This window comes from Triturus cristatus, chromosome 1_2 (assembly GCF_964204655.1).
Source record: "Triturus cristatus chromosome 1_2, aTriCri1.1, whole genome shotgun sequence".
Classification (NCBI taxonomy): Eukaryota; Metazoa; Chordata; class Amphibia; order Caudata; family Salamandridae; genus Triturus; species Triturus cristatus.
In genome coordinates, this window is record NC_140580.1 from 1,139,160,740 (window position 1) to 1,139,181,030 (window position 20,291).

Below are 20,291 nucleotides of genomic sequence, written 5' to 3' on the forward strand. Positions count from 1 at the left end.
ATGGTCAGAGAGACCTAGAGAATAAGAAGTTAGAATTTGAGATGATGAAAGTGAAACTTGAACATGAGAGAATTTTGAGGGAGTTGGAGATTAAAGCAAAGAGTATAGAGATCTCCCCCTCTGGTGGCAGCATACCAGTAGTGCATACTGAGAATAGAGTGTATATACCTAAAGAGGTTATTAAGGATTTCCATAAAAGTGAAGATATTGGGCAATGGTTTGCTGCTTATAAATTAGCTATGGTGTCCCACCGGGTCCCTGAGAAGGATTGGGGAGCGGGGTTGTGGGGACGCCTTGTGAGTGAGGGGAGGGATACCTTGTTGGACCTGCCCCCAGAAAGTAGGATGGTTTATGCCCACATGAAGGAAGCTTTGATTACCCGCTATTGTTTGACCCCTGAAATTTACAGACAGATTTAGAACCTGCAAGAAGTTAGAGGGTACCACGTGGGTTGAATATGTGTCTTTTTTTTGCAGAGTAATGGAGCGCTGGGTAAAAGGTAGCAAAGTAGAAAATTTTGAGCAACTGTATGATTTGATTGCATGGGAGCATTTATCTAGTAATTGTTTTCCTGAGCTACGCCAGCATCTGATAGATTGCAAGCTAACTAACCCTAGGAAGCTTGCTGAGGAGGCTGACCGCTGGGTGAGCACCCGGGTTCGCAAGGGTCCAGTGGGAGACTTTGCCAAAGGTGGGCAGGGTCCCCAGCAGAGAGGTGGGGGGGGACAGGGGTAAACCAAGGGAGTTCCACAAAGGGCCCCAAAGTAATTCCCAATGGAACCAAGCAGTGGTGTCCTAGCCTCCCCAAGATAAGAAACCAGTGCCCCCAACAGGTAGGCCTGTTCAGAGGGGGCCCCTTACTTGTTTTAAGTGTGGTCAAGTGGGCCACAGATACTTTGATCCACAGTGTCCTCAGAGGGATGCTCCTGCACCACCCCGTGCATCACCCCGCCAGCTTGCTAGTGTAGCCCTGGGAGGGGAAGAGATGGGTGCCCAAGGTGGGTGGGATCCCATAGAATTGACCCTTGTCTCACTAGGAGACTTTGAGATGGTCCCTAAGCCTGCACTGCCTGATAACACTAAGAAATACAGGCAGTGGGTGACCATCAATGGCCATAGAGTGGAGGCTCTGAGGGACATAGGAGCCAGTGTAACTGCTGTCAGCTCCCGGTTGGTGTCCAAAGAGCAGGTTGTTCCCCATGCATTCTACCCAGTAGTGTCCGCAGACAACTCGGAGAGCCAATGTGATGTGGCTCAGGTTCCCTTTGAGGGGGGGGGGGGGGGGGGGGTCTCAGGAACTCTTCAGGTGGCTGTGAGGCCCGCCATGCCTGTAGACTGTCTGTTGGGCAATGATTTAGAGAACTCACCGTGGGCTACGGTGGAGAGGAAATCTCACTTGGAAATGTTGGGTCTGCCTGAGTGGGTGTGTGCTACCACTCGGTCCATGGCAGCCAGAGAGGGAGTTGAGAAAGACCTGGAGCCTGAGAGTATGGCCCAGGTCCCTGCCCTAGAGAGAAGGGGCAGGGGGCGTGGGAAGCCGGCCCCCTTGGTTCTCACGGCCCAGGAGGGAGCAGACCCCTGAGGGGGGGATGCCCTGGAGCCTACCGGGGAGCAGAGTGCCGACCTGGGGGACCTGCCTGAGCTGGCCCATTGGCAGCAGGACGGAGAGCCCACCAGGGAGGAGTTTTGTGAGCAGCAAAGAGTTTGCCCTTCTCTTGAGGGTATGCGGCGACAGGCTGCAGCCCAGGCAGCAGGTGACATGTCTGGTTCACATCTGATTTATTGGGAGAACAGTCCCCTGTATAGCAAGCCTAAGGCTGCTGAGCCGGGGTCAGCCCGTGTGCTGGTGGTATCAGAGTGCTTCAGAGCCTTCCTACTGGGGTTGGCTCATGACATTCCATTGGCAGGACATCTGGGGCAGACCAGGACCTTTGAGAGGCTGGTCACCCACTTTTATTGGCCCCAGATGCGCAAGAGCTCAGATACGTATTGTAGGACCTGTGAGACTTGCCCGGCAAGTGGGAAGAGTGGGGGGAGGGGGGGGGGGGGGGGGGAAATCAAAGCCCCACTCCAGCCCTTTCCAGCTGTGAGTACCCCATTCGAGCGAGTAGGCATTGACATTGTGGGGTCTCTGGACCCCAAGACGGCCATGGGCAACAGGTATATCCTGGTCTTGGTGAACCATGCCACCCGGTACCCATAAGCCATCCCGCTTAGGACAGCGACGGCCCCCGTGGTGGGACGTGCACTGATGGGGGATCTTCTCCCGTGAGGGGTTCCCCAAAGAAGTGGTGAGCGGCAGGGGGACCAACTTCATCTCCCAGTATATGAAGTCTCTGTGGAAGGAGTGTGGGGTAACTTACAAGTTCACCACTCCTTACCACCCCCAAGGTAACGGTCTGGTTGAAAGGTTCAACCGGACCTTGGAGGGCATGATCATGGGCCTAGAATAGCCCCTGAGGAGTAAGTGGGACGTCCTCTTGCCATGCCTGTTGTTTGCATACTGTGAGGTGCCACAGAAGTCCTTAGGGTTCAGTCCCTTTGAACTGCTCTATGGCCATCCGGTAAGAGGGCCTCTAAATCGGGACAAGGAAGGCTGGGAGCAGTCTCCCAGGAAACCTCCCCAAGATGTATTTAGCTACATCTTGGCCTTCAGGAACCAGACTCAGCGTTTCAGAAAGATAACTGAGGCAAATCTGGAAGCCAGCCAGGAGGAGATGAAACGTTGGCACGACCAGAATGCCACTCTGGTCGAATTTCAACCTGGTCAGAAGGTTTGGGTACTGGCCCCAGTGGAGCCTTGTGAGCTCCAAGATAAGTGGACCTGTCCCTTTGAGGTGGTGGAGCGCAAAAGTCCAGTTACCTATTTGGTGGACTTTAAATCTCCCAGGAACCCCCTGCGGGTCCTGCATGTGAATCGCCTAAAGCTCCACTCTGAGAGGTCTGAAGTGGGCATGCTTCTTGCCACAGATGCAGGGATGGAGGAGGAGAGTGAGCCTCTTCCTGACCTCCTGTGTGCAGGAGAGAAGGATGGGTCAGTGGAGGGTGTGGTCCTCTCCACCACACTGACCCCTGAGCAGCAGAGAGATTGCCACCAGCTGTTGGGGCAATTCTCTGATTTAATTTCCCTGGTGTCAATGATTGGTGCGTCCATGAGGTAGACACCAGGGACAGTCCTCCTGTCAAGCACCAGGCTTACAGAGTGACTGACCGGGCCTGCATTAAAGAGGAGGTCTCCAAAATGTTTGCCCTAGGGGTGATGGAGTCCTCTAGCAGCCCTTGGTCCAGCCCCGTGGTCTTGGTACCAAAAGCTGCAGCGCCTGGTGACACGCCAGAACTTAGGTTCTGTGTGGACTACCGAGGTCTCAATTCGGTCACGAGGACCGACGCGCACCCCATCCTCAGAGCGGATGAGCTCATAGATCGGTTAGGGGCTGCCCGGTACCTCAGCATGTTTGATCTAACGTCTGGGTACTGGCAGATCGCCTTAACTGATGGGGCAAAGGAGAGGTCAGCATTCTCCACACCAGATAGGCACTACCAGTTCCGTGTGATGCCCTTTGGAATGAAGAATGCCCCTGCCACCTTTCAGAGGTTGGTCAACCAGGTGTTGGCTGGGCTGGAGGATTTCAGTTCCGCCTACCTGGATGACATTGCAGTGTTTAGTTCCTCATGGGAGGACCACTTGCACCACCTCTGGGAAGTGTTGATGGCGCTGCGCAGAGCAGGCCTCACAATCAAGGCCAGTAAGTGCCAGATTGGGCAGGGTTCTGTGGTGTACTTAGGACACCAGGTAGGGAGTGGCCAGGTGGCACCCCTACAGCCTAAGATTGAAACCATCCTGGCTTGGGAGCCCCCAAGGACCCAGACCCAGGTGAGGGCCTTCTTAGGACTCACGGGTTATTACAGGAGGTTTGTCAAGGGGTATGGCAACATTGTTGCCCCCTTGACTGAGCTGACTTCCAATAAGCGGCCAAAGATTGTGAACTGGACTGACACCTGTCTGAAAGCTTTTGATGCCCTCAAGACTGCCATGTGTACTGCACCCGTACTCCAGCCGCCCAACTTTTCTAAGGAATTTATTGTCCTGACAGACTCTTCAGAGCATGGGGTGGGGGCTGTTCTGTCACAAATGAATGAGGAGGGACTAGACCAACCTGTAGCCTTCATCAGTAGGAGGTTACTTCCACGGGAACAGAGGTGGAGTGCAATTGAGCACGAGGCATTTGCTGTGGTCTGGGCACTGAAGAAGCTGAGACCCTCCCTGTTTGGGACTCACTTCCGGGTTCAGACAGACCACAGGCCCCTCAGATGGTTGATGCAGATGAGGGGGGAGAATCCCAAGTTGTTAAGGTGGTCCATTTCCCTAAAGGGTATGGACTTCACGGTGGAACATCGCCGTGGTACAGAACACGCCAATGCTGATGGTCTGTCCAGATTTTTCCACCTTAGTGATGAGAACTTCCAAGGGGATGGGTAGTTCTCCCCACATTTCAGCTGGAGGGGACGCGTGTTAGACCTGGCATCATTGGCGTGAGTCTCCCTTCCATTTTTCGCTGTGTCTCCTCTGTTTTTGCTGGTTATAGATGCTCTGGGCGCTGTGCCACTGCCATTCAGTGCCCCAGCGCGAATGCTCCCTTTGTAAAGATGACATGTGAATTGGTACATCCATGATTGGCTTATTTGGTTTACCTGTTAGTCCCTAGTAGGTGGCCTGTGTGTGCCCAGGGCTGGTAAACAGAATGCTGCTGGTGGGCCTGCAGCACTGGTTTGTGCCACCCACAGAAGCAGCTTGTAAAGTGTGTCTCAGACCTGCCACTGCAGTGTCTGCGTGCAGTCCAGAACTGCCATCTTGGCTGTGAAGTGCACACACTTCCCAGCCCCTGAACCTTCCCTTGGCATCCTGTAAGCCACCCTTATGATAGGGTGCATTGTATGTGTAAGGTAGGACATGCTCCAATGTGTGTAGCATGTCCTAGTAGTGAATTACACCCAATTTCGTTTTTCACTACTGTGAGGCTACCTGTTCTCCATAGGCCAGAATGGGAGGTGTTGGCTATTACATTCTATATTCCTAACTGACCCACAGAACATGGTAGAAAAACGAATTTAGTATGCCTGAGCTCAGAATATTAAAATACATCTTTTAGTGAAGGTTATTTTTATATTCTGTGTTTGAAACTTCCACTTTTAGAGTATAGGTACTTTCTTGCCTAAGCCTTCCAGTGTGCTCTGCTATTATGTGTATTGGCTGTCTGGTTTTGGAGGGACAGGGCAGGCTGAGTCAGACCTAGGTTGAAAAGGGAGATCTGCCTCGGAGTGAGGGGAGGGGTAGCTCCTGCACTTGAATAGGGCTGTGCCTGGCAAGGTGAATGCTGGCTCCACCTCCCACTGTGCGTCTGAAGGCAGACCCCCTCTTTCTGAAAGGAAGGATGCAGCCTGGTAAACAAAGTGCTCCAAGGCTGGGCAGAACTGGTTCTGGCTGGGTTCAGAGACTTGTGACTCCTAAGAACAAATACTTTGGGGGTATAAATATTTGTGCCCAAACCCCTACATTTTGTATTGCTCCTGGACAACAAGAAGAACCTGTGTCCGTGTAACTACAGGAATCTGCAGGAGAAGGACTGTCCTTGTGCTTGTGTGCTGTTTCTTGGACTGGCCTGCAGTGGTTACTACTGGACTTGGAAGGAGAGGAAAAGGACTTTGAAGGAACTTTCATTTTTCCCTACAGCAATCACCCAAGGGCTAGAAGAGAGCTAGCCTCCTGCAGGAGTCTCAGGCACATCAGACTCCACCACCAGCCTCCTGTTTCCTCCCAGCGAGGATTTCTATCTGCAGGTGAGGCTCCTGTGAGTTCTAGGGCCTCTAGTTCTACTGTTGAGAAAAGAGTGCTGAAAATCGTCGCTAACCCCCGTTAGCGAGCTGCAGCTAGAAAGCGTGAGGAAAATTGTCGCTCTGCTGCCGCCGAGTGCTCGCTACCGGAGATCGTCGCTTCACCTGTCGGCGGGCCTGAAAACGCTCGCTAACCCCGAAGTTTAATCGCATTACCTGTCAGCGGGCCCCAAAACGCCTGCTAACCCAAGGACGTCGCATCACCTGTCTGCGGGCCTGAAAACGCCCGCTATCCCGAAGATCATCGCAGAACCTGTCAGCAGGTTCCAAAACGCTCGCTAACCAAAAATCATCGCACCAAGTTCATCGCAGCGCGGACGCCGTGCGTTCGCCATTTTCCCCGCATCGCATCAGGATCGTCGCTCCCTCGCGGAGCGCCATTTTCTTTTATCGCAGCATGATCGCACACGCAACAGACTCGGCGCATCATCCTCCCTTAGCGGCAATGATTTTATCGCATTGCCGGCTTAGCGTGCAGAAGTTTGTCGCTTTGTCCTGCCCGCAACCCAGCGCATAATCCTCCCTTGCGGTAAGGATTCAACGCATCGCTGGTTAGCGTGAGGAAATTTATCGCTACAACTCCTTAGCGACATTTTTGTTGCTTTGCTACAGAATCCAGATACCTTGTGAGTAAAAGGGTCGCAGAGACCACTGCATTGAACTGAACATCCTTTTGTGCACCTTGAACTATTTTTGCAGCATTTTTAAAGTAACCCTATGGTCTTAGTATTGTGGATTTTTACTGTTATTGGTCTTGTGTTAAGTCTATATAAATATACTTATTTTTTTATAAATACTTGAGTGGTGTCAATTTGTAGTGTTCCACATTGTGTTACTGTGTATGGTCATAAATGCTTCACACACTGCCTCTGAGATAAGCCTAGCTGCTCGTGCTAGGTTACCACAGGGTTGAGCAGGGGTTGTCAAAGGGTGTAGTCTGCTTACTCTGACTTAGGAAGAAGGGTCCCTACTTGGACAGTGGCCAGCCATTGCCAATTGCCAACTAGAGACCCTCATTTCTAACAGACCCTATCTAGAGGAAGCAAAGACCAAAGAGAGAGTGCCTCTCTAAGCCTCAACTTTCACAAGGTTGAATCAAGTACATATTCTCAACATATAGCCCATAAATCGTGAAACCCCCACAAACAAAAATAATAATGCTACTCCGCCATTACACTGTTACACTGTTCAAGGCTAGGGTAAAAAAAAAAAAAAAAAAAAAAATGCATCAATGACTGAACAAGCATTGGCAACCCCAATAGGCCATGCCTTTGTAATGTGAGTATCGACCTGTTGGCTGTCAATACTGGTCTATAAAATTTGGTTTGAAAACATAAAAGAATTTTTTTTTTAAATAATGAAGGAAAAGCAAACATGTTATGGTATCAAAAAAATGTACATTTAAATCAATGTTTTCAATCTTTATGAATAGCAAGGTTTATTTTTCAAATACTTTATCAGGCAAAACTGACCAGAATTTACAAAGAATAAGGAAGTGTCAGAATGCAAAAGGAAACTCTTGCCAAAGCCTATTTCACTTTCCACAGGGTTTGGCCACGTGGTTGTTTACAGTAGTCCAGCGAGAAATGTCATGCCAAGTATACTTTCTGCCTCAGATGCCAGCCGAGTGCAGCTCGTGGTGCTTCCTCCAGTGCCATAAAAGCTTGTATGTGCCCAAGATTGAGCTTAAATGTTGTTTGTTGAATGCAAGAGACAAAACAGAAGCAATCCTTAAAGTCTGTTCTTCAGCCATACCCCAGGAAAAATAATCCTGTTGCTGTGTTTTAAGAAAAATTAGGGCTACTGTTCTCAAAGAGAGGAGATATCAACAAATTGTACAGGACTCAGGCATATGCATGGTCGCAATCAACAGGACGGTTTCATGTTGCCCTCACACATACCAAAGGGATGTCATGCTTCATCATAGGGCTATTGCTCCTCTTTGGGCCAGCGCTGCAATGCCCAACGGGACCTCTGAAGGGTTACTTTGGAAGAGATCTATTATTGGTATGCAATATGATGACTGCAAGATAAAGGTGGGTGGGTGATATCTCATGTGATTATGTGGGTTAAAACTGGTCAGGGAGGCCACCAGCTACTTTTAATAACTATCAGCCTAGAGTTGGACCCTAAAGAGGGAGCTCGCATCAGTCTACACGGGTACTTTATGATCTCATTGGTAGCATTGTGTTCCTTGCCAAGGCCGATTTGTTGGGAACTTGACCGCAAGCCAGAAGATGATCGAATGAGAAACTTGGGAGAAGACAAAGGATGTACCTGTCAATAGGACCCTTTCGCCTTGAAGAGATACATTTGCCGTTCCCGCCTGAGAAACGGAAGAATAACTTTCAATTTGTGACCCCTTGTGCCAAGTCAACATGAAGAACCATTTTGTGCTGGGAAAAAGTGCAATGAACGATTGATAACCCCGAACTGTCCAATCAGAACATTTGGTCTGCCCCTAAAGTTGCCATATCTTGTATGAAGTAAGGGGAAAAAAGGATATAAGAACCCTTCATCAGTCATTATAGGTTTGTTGTTTTTGGTGGCATTGGAGTTGCGGTTGCGTTGCGTTTGTCTTTGGGTTAATTTTCCTTGAGAAGAAGTTCTTGTTGGGTGGTTGTTCTTTTTCAAAATTCTAAAATGTATTCTATGCTGTCAGTCTGAGTGTGGAATTGATCCATGTTCCGAATTGATGCATGGACTTTGCGGAGTATCTGAACTTAATTACGTCGCATCCTGTAATTTGCACGACAGTTTGATCCTTTGATGAGGGTCAGACTGTCTTTTCCCGAGGGAGTCTTCACCTGAGAATGCAGATTATACCTTATTTGATCTGAAGCTATCATCTGTCTATTGGTAAATGATTTACTGCATTTTTCTTAAATCTATGTCTAAGAGTAATTTCTAAATGTTTATTTTCTCTTTAATAAATCTAAATTTTAAATAATGAGCTGTAATCAGTAAATGCAAGATTTAAAAGTTCGATTAATGTATAGATAAACAAAATTGAAATAATAAGAAATTAGTTTGTGGTTCTTAAATTAACTACTGAAAATATCAAATGTTTTTTAGGCTTTAATTGTGTTTTAGCTGGTTCTAATTCACCATCAACCAGTCCAACTAGTTGGTCCATCGACCAAACAGTGGAGTGCTTTGATGATAAAGTTAGGATTTTGAAATTATATATACAGGGCTCGACAAATCTTAAAAATCTTACTTGACCTGCAGGTCTAGTGACTAGAATTTTCTACTCGACCGAACATCAATGCACTAGACCCACAAATTGGTTGCATACAAGTTTTCTTTAAAACATTTGCAGCGCCGTTGATCTATGACCATTAAGACAGGATCGAATTTTTTAGCCTCATTACTATTCTCACTGAAATGTTTTTAAAGTTACGAGCATGGCCTTGGATAAACACTCTCAGCAGTACTCTGGTACACTACTGTACATTAAACATACTAGAGTGTGTCCCTGGATGAATACTCTTAGCAGTACTCAGGTTCAACGCTGTACCTTAACATACTAGATTACGGCCCCGGCGACTCAACATCCTGTCATTCTGGGCAAATCACTTAATCTCCCCGTGCCTAACAAAAATGAGTGTGTCCTTGTGTAACATAACTGGTGCTCATGTTAAGCACTCCAATACCTTCGGGTCGAGTAAGCGCTATATAAATCTGCAAAAAAAGACACTCTTAGCAGTACTCGAGTACACCGCTGTACCTTAAACATATTAGAGTACGGCCCCAGATAACACATGCTCAAGGGTCCTGTGACCTTAGTGACAGAGATGAACTTCAGAATTAATTGTGGTGTACAGGCCTTCAAGGTTAACCTACACTTGCCCCTGCTAGGGTCCACCTGCTGGTGCCAAGACACCAGGGCTTTTAAAATCTTGTGGGGCCTTCTAAGTTAAGCATGGGAATGTGCTCCCTCGGGGAGAGTGGTCTGGTGGACTGGTCATGAAGACTGAACCTGGTTCCCCAGTTCCAATTTCAGCAGCTCTGACCATAGTGCCACATCCTCTCCTCCACTGAACACCATACTGCCCCATTGAGAGAATCTTGCACTGCACTGACCCGCTAAAAACAATTAACAACATCCTAGAAAAACAAACACTCAGAGAATGCAATATTAAGGAAAGCATGTGAAATGCAACTAGGAACAACATGGTTACCTTTTTCTTTTTACACTCATTATTCAGAAATTAGTGAGTGCTTTTGCCTGAAAAATTAAGTCCATGACTACAGGGTCCAGAAGGGGCCCGTTTCATTGCCCATTGCTTATATCTTTACAAAACGTAAGCAGTGTGGTTTAAAAAGACCACGTTTGTGAATACAGAGCCACAGTATGCATTTTGTTTTCCAATTCACCCATCAAGCAGGTATTTCAGTACCTCCAGGAATGGTGCACTTTCCCACCCAGGAAAAACAAGGTTGTTCAAAGAGCTAGGAGAAAACGAAAGTAGCGCTTCACTGGCAAACACTGTAAAGTGGCGCCAATGTGTTTAGGGGTGAATAACTCAATCTGGATTATCTGGCTACCTTGCAACCACTCTGTCTTGCTTTAGTTAGTTCGTTTTTTTTTCATGTTTTGAATGTTTTATTTCTCCCCACCCCGAGGCTGCACTTGAAAAATGTCGGAAAAAGCCGACGTATCCAGCAAGTGTTTTTCTTTTTTGGATCCATTTCACAAGGGAGCAATAAACGAAAGGAGGAAAGAGAAGGTAATACGCGTTTCTTGAAGTCTCGGTTTTACTAAATGAGCATGAGGCGACAGTAAGAGAGGGAAGAGAGAGAGGGAACAAAAAGGGGGTGGGGGGGGGCAGCTGCCAGCGGCAGGGGAACTAGACAATGTCTTTGTCTTCTTTGGGCACGAAGGAAAAGACAGAGTCCTTTTCCTTCTATGCCCGTTTTGCCCATACTGATATCACTTAGCAGGTTAATGTGTGTAGGTATTCGGCCGGCTGGCTGGGAATGAAGAGCTCACTCGCCAGGCCGGTCAAGTAGGCCTGAAAACTGTCTCGCCGTGAAAGATATTGACTCGCATTTGCGAGCGAGCGAGTACATTTTTCGAGCCCTGATAGATAGATTATATATATATATATATATATATATATATATATATCTCCCAAGGTTGCCTCTGGATAAAGGACGCACTCCGCGAAAAGGTGGGTTACCAAACCCTTTATTTGCCAAAAGATGCACATTACGGCTTTTTAAAATCACAATCCCCTACGCGTATCGAAGCCGCAGGCTCCTTCCTCATGGGGTGACAAACAGGAAATGGCAGAAGCACCACAGCCATCTTTGTCCATTATTTGCGTGCTCTCTCCAGTGTTAAGCGGCGGCCTCAGCCGCGAAGGATGCACCTCCCGTTTGAAATGTGGTAACGGGTCTGGACGCTGTCATTGCACGAGCGGAATCGGCGGGGGAAGGTAATATCATTTAAAAGGTGCACATCACGTCTGAAGCCCACTGGAGGGCAGTGAAATAAATCAATTAAGGCAAAGAAACTGTGGGGAAATGGAATGACTCCACTGATGGAGAAGAATTGGCCTACAGTTACCAGCATGCTCTCACTGGAGAGAGCACGTGTTAGAAATGAGGGGACTCTGGTTGGCGCAGGCAAGTACCAGCGACAAGCAGGGACCCTTTACTTCTAGTCAGGGCAAAGGATGACTCCTTAGAATAACCCCATCTCACCCTCTAGGGGCGTGGCGCGAGCAGTCAAGGCTAAACTTCAGGGCGTACACGGTTAAGCACTTGCAATTATACACACAGTAAATACTTTGCATGCACCACAAACGGACACCAATCAGGTTGTATACAAAAATAAGGCTTTTATATATTTTCAGCAGACTTAGTACAAGACCCAGTAACGGTGGAAACGGTGGGGCCACATTCTCTATGAATACGGAAAGTTCTTATGCGGGCAACAAGGTGAACTGTGGGCCTCAGCGCACTTCGCACTGAGGCGGCAACCGGGAGGCACGCGTCAGACGACAGGGAAAACAGAACGTTGCGGACCCTGGATCCGATGCGAGCTCGCGGTCGAGTTCGTAAGTACAGTACCTGGTCTCTTTTCATGAAGGCGGGTGCGGGACTTCAGCGGCTCTTTAAGAAGGGCGAGGCGGCGTCTGGGGCTCCCACTCTTCACGAGGGGGGGGTCTGGTCCTTCAGGCTCACAGCAAGAGCGGGGTGTTACAGGTGGCAAGTGAACAAAGCGGGGCAGCCGGGCACGCTTTCTACGTCCGGGCCGTCCGAGGCTTGAAGATGCTCACAACGCCGATTCCGGCAGGAGGGGTGAAGGTGTGCAGCGGGCCTCCGGCGAGCGAGGTGACGGGGGCAGCCCAGCACGGCATAGAGAGAGCGGCTCAGAACGAGCGAGGCTCTTCCCAAGGCAGGGGCGGCTAAGCAGTCCGGTCACGGCTCAAAGAGGGGCGGGGGGCACAAGAGTCACGGATCCGGTGAGTGAAGGAACACCACAGTCCAGCGGTGGGCGAGTGAAGGTTAGGTTGAGCCCAATGGTCCTGGGGCTCAGTTCAGGGGGCAAGCTCGCTTCCAAGCCCTTGGAGATCGTTTTGAAAAGCACAAGTTCTTGAAATTAAAATAAAGCAAAGTCTTTAGCAAAAGGTTCCTCTTCTCTCCTTTGGCAGCAAGGTCACCACTGCAGGCCAGCCCCCAGGATAGGGACAGTCTTCCTCCTTACACCTTTCCCGGTGCCTCCTCCTCAGGCAGAGATTCTTCTTGGGTCAAAAGCGGATCTGATTTCTTAGGAGCAGGGCTACTACATTTCCTTTATTCTCCCAGGCCAGAGGGGCCCTTGCCTAGTTCAATCCAGTTCTGGAGCACTTTGTTGACGCGATGCAGGCTTCTTCTTTCAGAGTGCAGGGCAGAGTCATCAGACGCTCCACAGGGTGCGGAGCCGGCATTGTGGTGGCAGAGCACAGTCCTATTCAGAGTCCAGGTGTACTCCTCCCACCCATCTACCTGTCAATCTTTCTATTCACCACCAGGCTACCTAGCCCTGCCCATCTGGGTTTGCCCAGCCCTGTCACTCACACAAGCCAGACAGCAGATACACATCACGCAGAGGCGGGCTGAAATGGTTAGGCAAGCAAATGCCAACTTTCTAAAAGTGGCATTTGCAAACGCAGAATATTAAAATAAACCTTACGAAAAGATGTACCTTATTATTCTGAGTTCAGGCATACTAAACTCGATCTTCTACCATGTTTCCTGGGCATGTTAGGATCATAGGATGTAACAATCTTAACAGCCCATTCTGGCCTATGAGAATAGCCTTCAATAGTGAAAAACGAAAATGGCTGTAATTCACTATTAGGACATGCCACACACATCAGGGCTTGTCCTACCTTGTGCTTACAATGCACCCTGCCCTTGGGCCTACCATAGGGGTGACTCATATGAAGTAAAGGGAAGGTTTAGGGACTGGCAAGTGGGTGCTCTTGCCCAGTCAGCATGACAGTACCAGACTGCACGCAGGTTCTGCGATGGCAGACCCGAGACACATTTTACCAGGCCGCTTCTGTGGGTGGCACAACCAGTGCTGCGAGCCCACCAGCGGCATTTGTATCTACACGCCCTGGCACTCCTGGCGCACTTTACTGGAGTCTGACAGTAAACCAAATAAGCCAATTATGGAATCCCACCAACATAGCAATTTACAATGAGGAGAGCATATGCACTTTAGCACTGATCAGCAGTGGTAAAGTGCCCAGAGTCATAAAACAGCCAACAACAGGTCAGACAAAATGCAGGAGGAAGGCAAAAAGTTTAGGGATGACCCTGCAAAAAGGGCCAAGTCCAACAGCACGCAAATAATGGACAAAGATGGCTGTGGTGCTTCTGCCATTTCCTGTTTGTCACCCCATGAGGAATGAGCCTGCGGCTTCGAAACTCATAGGGGATTGTGATTTTAAAAAGCCGTAATGTGCATCTTTTGGCAAATAAAGAGTTTGGTAACCCACCTTTTCGCGGAGTGCGTCCTTTATCCAGAGGCAACCTTGGGAGATATATATATATATATATATATATATATACCTGAAGACGATCAGAGTCTCGATCCCAAAACAGGTACGGACCACAAATGTGGAGAAAGAATTCTTCTTTATTTAATGCAGATTTTAGAGTGCCTGTGCAAAGTCCTTAAAAAAGCAAGTGCCCAGCCTGACGCGTTTCGACTGCCCAACGGCAGTCTTGATCACATATATATAAAATGTATTAGAGAATTAGTACTGATAGATAATAAGGTACCCACTTGGTCTAGCAGCCTTTCTCCTGTGTGCAGATTCGAGTGAGTGCGTGGATGAGAAGCGTGTTGGTGTTATGGGCCCCACCAATGAATGATTGTATGCATGAATGAACCATTGTGAATAGAGATCTGTGACATAAGGAGAGTATGTACATTTTGTCCTCCGCGGTGGATTAATATATATTTTTTTTCTTGCATTATAAAAAAGAAATGTTTAAATGTTTGAAGAGTGTAGGTAATTACGCCCAGCTCCATTTTATTCGGCAGAGTCTCTTGACTGGTGACATCTGGGAGCAGGTGTAGGCAAAGTGTGAAGACAACGCTCTTATTTAATTATTCAGTTTGATATAAAACAAACAAGAAGGTGTTAGGGTCCTTTACATAGGACATGCAACATTACATAGGAAACATGAATAACAAAGTCATAATCAATGAGTAACAATACGTACACAGGCTCGTGAATTTAATATACAACATTGAGGCAGAGAAGTAAGCCTGGAGACAGGAGATAAAGCATAATTATTTAAATCCATCAATTTAAGTAGGCAGGAAGATGGGCTTTCAGTTCAGATTTAAAGATTGTCAGTTGCCTTGTCAGTGGCCAGTGAGTTAGTGGTGCATAAAACTTAATGTAAAGAGTTCCACACTGTTTCAGCACTCCCTGAGAAGGAAGGAGTCATACATTGTTACGCTCTAAGGTTCTGTGGTTCCATAAGCAGTTTCGTGATGGTCTCAACCGACCAGATAACTTAAGCTTGGAAGCAGCTTTGAGAGATCACGTACTTTGAGGTGGCCGCATGGACACGGCACTGTTTATACGAATATGTGAACTGCTCGGAAGAACAGAAGGAAGGCCATTGTCCGCTGTCAGTTTTAGCGCTGCAATGCAGCGTTAGCTCTGTCCCTGCGGCAGCAGCCGGCTGTCACTCATGACAACCATTGCTGTCCCTCCACATGCCAGCTTACCTTATTGCCCTCCACCAGCCCCAGGGTGGGGTGCTGCAGAAGGAAGCTCCTGATATCTTCGGGGAGCTCGTTCATTGTTAGGGAGTCTCTGGGAGCCGGAGGAGGAAGAACTAGCGATCACGTCTGACACTTTATGCCCCTAAAATGTGGGTACCACATGGATGTGAAGCCAGACCTGACCGGGAAGTAGAACAGCCGACCCGACACATCATTGGCATAGAGAACGGACCAAGAACCCCCGAACTCAACAACGAGGCCTCCCACAGCAAGTGATTGAAACAGAAAGAGGACAGGTCTTCAAAGCAGGAAGTCCTAGCAGAGGTGGCGTGTGCGAGCACCGTGGGTCTCGCGTATACCCTTCCAAGATGGCTCCCTACATGAGCTCTTAGTCTGCCTTCTGTGGCTGTATGGTCCTATGACCCGGAAGTGAGGACTTAGTTTGACAGCAGGACCTGTGCAACCAGGACAGAGGTGAGTCCAAAACAGATTAAGTGCATGAGTTACAAACAACTACAAGGGGAGGTGGGAAAATACAGGAAGATTGTCGTTACCAGCAGTGATCGTTGTGGCAGACCGGGGGTGAGGCAGAAAATGCATTGAGGGGGTGTGAATGCACTCAGTTAAAATTGCAAATCCAGCACCTAGAAGCAGGATATGTTTCCAGAAGACCATAGTAGGGAAGATAACAGGAGCAACATTGGCATCGCAATCCAGCCAGTGCACTACCGGACTGAGGTAGAGGAGTGTTCAAATGACTAGAATTATAAAAAAGCATATTTTCCAAGCTAATGAACGAGGAACACTATTCATTGAAACGAATCATGCATATCAGGTTATTTTTCCATTTCCATTAATTGGCCAAAAGGAACACTTTAGGAGAGTCATAAAAAGTATATGACTGTATAGAGAAATATAAGTGAAATGAGGGTCAGACCCTTGGGTTTAGGGTCGTTGAGTTTAATTAGCAACAATCACATTGAGTTCCGAAACCCTTTAAAAACAGCCACATCCGAGAGATACATACATACATGCAGCGTTTAATTTGAGCCGGTAGTTGCTGGTGTGGCACATTGGCACTTATTTTCGGGGATTAGCACTTATTTTTTCTTCATCATACATATTCACTAAACTGAGAACTAGAGGAGGACACCAGCTTACCTATACTCTGATGTGTGAATCTTGTTAAGCGAGAACGCCCACTTCTTTCATGAGTGCTTCACTAACACCACCAGTATATCAACAAAACTCCCCGTCCTCACATCCCTTCCTTATCCAGATCATCTTGAATCATTCTCTGCATCTGTTCTATTGGTTTCTTGTTGTATACAACACTCTGTTGCTTCTCACGTAGGATTGCGCTACATAAATATATTATTATTAACTTCACTGTTTTCATCTTAGAATTGTTGTGGAGAGGTGTGCAACTGATATACCACCATTTCCCATAGACAGTCTTGTGTTTTAGCCTCAAATTACAGTCAACTAAAACACACAGGAAAGCAGATGTGCTTTCATAGAAACAATTGGTGAGCTAACTGGCAGTTTACATTACATAGGGGATAGGGAAAGGGAATGTTCTTTAACAGCCACTACACAAAACTGTCAGCACTATCTCTCAGTTTGAGAACTGATTGTCTGGAAAACGGTCTATTTGTGTGGCGGTACTTTATATGCTGCCTTTGTAGATCTTCGGTCAGCATTTGACCTAGTCAATAGAACTAAACTTTGGAGCGTACTGGCGGAGCTTGGGCTTCCCCCAGCCCTTTTGAATATCATCATTAGGCTCCATGACAACAACTACGCACAAGTCCGCTGGGGAAAACAGGGCCAGGTTACTGGACGGTTCAGGGTCAATCGGGGTGTCAGGCAGGGGTGTGTACTTGCTCCCACATTGTTTTTATTGTTCATTAACAGTGTTGTTAAGTACTACTCCAATACATCGACGGACGCTCCCACGCTTGGAGGTATTAAAATCCCACTCCTTATGTTCGCTGATGACACCCTACTTCTCTCTCAGACTCTATCTGGACTACAGGCGGCACTTAATGTTTTTACACATTTTTGTTCCGATTTTGACCTGGCGGTCAACGTGTCCAAAACCAAGTATATGGTTTTTAATAAAGGGAGAGGCATAAAGGGACATGTTTTTATGGACAAAGCTCTGCTTGAGCGTACACATGTTATGACCTATCTAGGGGTAGTTTTCGAAAATAAGCTGGACTGGAGGCCGCAAATTGATGTTTTATCTCTAAAATTTGCCCAGCTTTCTGGTTGCCTAGTTAAAGAACATAAGCAATCAAAGTCGAGAATGATGGGCCCCCCCATTAAAATTTTTAATGCGAGGATAAACTCTGCAATCCTCTATGGTGCTGAGCTCTGGGGGTTTGCAGATCTTTCTCCTTTGGTAAAGGCACAATATAAATTCTTTAGATTACTCACGGGCCTTCCATGTTCTACTCCAGTTAAACCTCTCCTGCTGGATCTGGGCTGTCATTCGTTTGATGACATTGCGAGGTTTAAGCCACTGGCCTTCTGGAGGCGTTTATGGACTGTCCCTGAGCTGGCCCTCTATGCAAAGGCCTTCCTTGATGTACGCTCTATTCTAGGGGCTGGCAACATACCATGGTTCAAACAGACCAGGCAGCTCCTGGAATCTATGGGATTGGGCAACTTATGGACCGACCCGGTTAATAACCCCTTTCCCTCTAAGAAAGACTTCAAGAGTCTCTACTGGTCTATGGTGCAGCAGAAACATATTAATTCAGTTACTGCAGAGTCCTTGACGGGAAGGTTCCTGGTCCAAAAAAGAACTCCATTCCTCGAGGCATACTGGGATACCATCACTAGACCTTGTGACAGAAAACTTTATCATCAATTCAGGGTAGGCACACTTCAGACTAACCTTTTCACTAAAAAGTGGAAGGGTATGTCTAATGACTCATGTAAAAGTTGCCCTGACTGCATTGATTCTGTTGGTCATATTTTCTTTGCATGTCCTGCCTATGCTGCACCCCGAGCTAAATGGCTCAAGCCCTTATGTCGAACATTGGGCACTAGGCAAGGGTCAGAAGCCCTAGAAATGTTGAGATTTGAGCCCAGTGAATATGTTGCTATTGCTGTTGCTAAGTTCTTGGCTTGGGTTTGGTTTATTAGAAACAAGAGGCATTAAGACATTGACCCATTTTTAAACATTTTGATTATGTTTCCTTTTAAAATCGTGTTTTTTAAAAAATTTGTATCTTTGAAAATATGTACTTTTATCTTTTAATGCTTTGTAAATGTCTTTTATGATGAAATGCATCGACAATAAAGACTAATGAAATGAAATGAAATGAGAACCCTCTATTGTTTATCATTGTGGTCTGAGACTGTAAGGCAATCGGCTTCTTACAAAAATACTACACATGGAGTAGGGGGAAGCCTTTGTGTACATGTATGTAAAATGTTCTTGTGTTATATGATGACCAGTTTCTCCTCATTGTTTCTTACAGCTTCTGTGGCCATGTCCTCAATAATGCTGCTCTTGCAGAATGGGGGACTGAAGAGATTCTTATTGCAGAATGTCAGACACCGGGTAAGTAGCAAGTGCTCTAGTTGTATGTGCCTGGTCATAATACCAGTCTTTACAGAATTAGCTGTACCCAGAGTAAATACACTTTTGTCTTTTCTTCTCCAGTGAGCCTATTCTCAGGGATTTTTTCTGTCTTCACTCGCTCATCTGAAACACTGTTAGCTCATTTTAACCTAATGTCCTCTTTTATAGGCTATTTTTAGATTTTACTAACTTGTGGATGTGAGTTTGTCTTTAATATTTTCCGCGTGTGCATCTTCCCCGAGAACTGTAACATATTACTTTTTGGCCGAAGAGCTAGAAGATGTTTCCTAATATGGAAGTTTTATATTGGTTCTCAGAATGCACGTGTTCAGGAATATGTTGCCTGCACAAAGTAATTTTCACAGGGGCCCCAACTTAGAATGTTTAATTGCCCTGTAGGTGACCCCTATAGATGTAAAATCTAAGATTTTAATAGTCCGCAGGTGGCAATCCGATACACGAATCATATATTTGCAGCACATACATCTGAGCCCTTTATGGTTCAAGGCTCACAGTTGGCAATCCCAGCAGGAGAAGTGCATCTGCTGGATTTGGCAAACACAAGGAGATGATGGACGGAGCGCTGAAACTTTTCAGACACTCACCCCCAGTCACAGATCTGGGTTGAATCCATCTTCACTCTTTAGCTCACTGCGCCACCTCAGTTCAGACCCAGCTATATTTATTTTATATATTTTATTTTAGTGTTTTATAGAGCGCGAACATGACCCATGAGGGTATCCGAGCGCTTTACATGGTTAACAGGAAAAAAACATCATAGAGAAACAGTGCAAACAGTAAAGTATCACAAGCAGAGAAATATAACATATAGGGGGGGGGGATGAGGGAGCATGGGGGCAAAGGGAGCACACATGAGAGCTAAAATTCAAGCTAGGGTTGGCAGAGACCGTGGCCCCCTTGGGTCTCGGTGGAGTCCGGTTATAGGGTTGCGGAAGACGCAATAGTCATGGAATCAAGCAGCAAGTCATATCTGCTGAGAGGAGGACTTAGTACAGGAATTTACCCATGAGGAAGGTTTTGGCTTCCTTCTTGAAGCGAGCAAGAGTGGGGATTCTTCTGATAACGGGCGGGAAGGAGTTCCAAATTCTTGGTGCTGCCCCGGTGAATGCCCTATTGTAGGTTCTTTCTTTTACGAAAGTGGGCGGGTCGGAGCAGGAGACTGTTAGTGGATCGAGATTTCCTGTTTCCTCCCGATAGCACAAGCTTCTGTGAAAGGTATGCAGGGGAGTTTGCGTATAAGGCCTTGTGTGTAATGCACGCCAGTTTCAACTGTATTCTGGCCTCTAGAGGGAGCCAGTTTAGGGCTTTCAGATGTGGAGAGATGTGGTCGAATTTCCTGGTGCCGGTGAGTAGTCTGGCTGCTGCGTTGAGACAGGCTTTTAGCGGTGCCAAGGAGCGCTTGGGTAGGCCTGTGAGGGTGGAGCATCCAAATTCCAGTCTGGATATGACTAGAGCTTGGACTGCCATTTTCAAATCTGGAGCATCGATGAAGGGTTTTAATTTCCAGAGGTAGCTCAGGTGGAATCTGGCTGC

The 20,291-nt window shown here is 47.2% G+C and overlaps 2 protein-coding genes across 3 annotated transcripts in view; one reads left to right on the forward strand and one right to left on the reverse strand.

Annotated features, from left to right (window-relative positions):
- The window catches only part of SURF2 (surfeit 2), a 43,273-nt gene extending 27,908 nt beyond the window's left edge, over window positions 1-15,365 (reverse strand). The window contains exon 1 of the mRNA XM_085613873.1: window positions 15,143-15,365. Within this exon, the coding sequence (XP_085469999.1) occupies window positions 15,143-15,217 (75 nt within the window). The 5' untranslated portion in view covers window positions 15,218-15,365. The remainder of the gene's footprint in view (window positions 1-15,142) is intronic.
- Window positions 15,366-15,489: 124 nt separating this feature from the next.
- Window positions 15,490-20,291, forward strand: part of SURF1 (SURF1 cytochrome c oxidase assembly factor) — a 68,106-nt gene continuing 63,304 nt past the window's right edge. Inside the window, exons 1-2 of one of the 2 annotated variants that reach the window (XM_085613870.1) lie at window positions 15,490-15,613; window positions 18,634-18,716. In XM_085613870.1, the coding sequence (XP_085469996.1) occupies window positions 18,645-18,716 (72 nt within the window). In that variant the 5' untranslated portion in view covers window positions 15,490-15,613; window positions 18,634-18,644. Of the gene's footprint in view, window positions 15,878-18,633; window positions 18,717-20,291 lie in introns of both variants that reach the window. The other variant, XM_085613872.1, reaches the window with a different exon arrangement.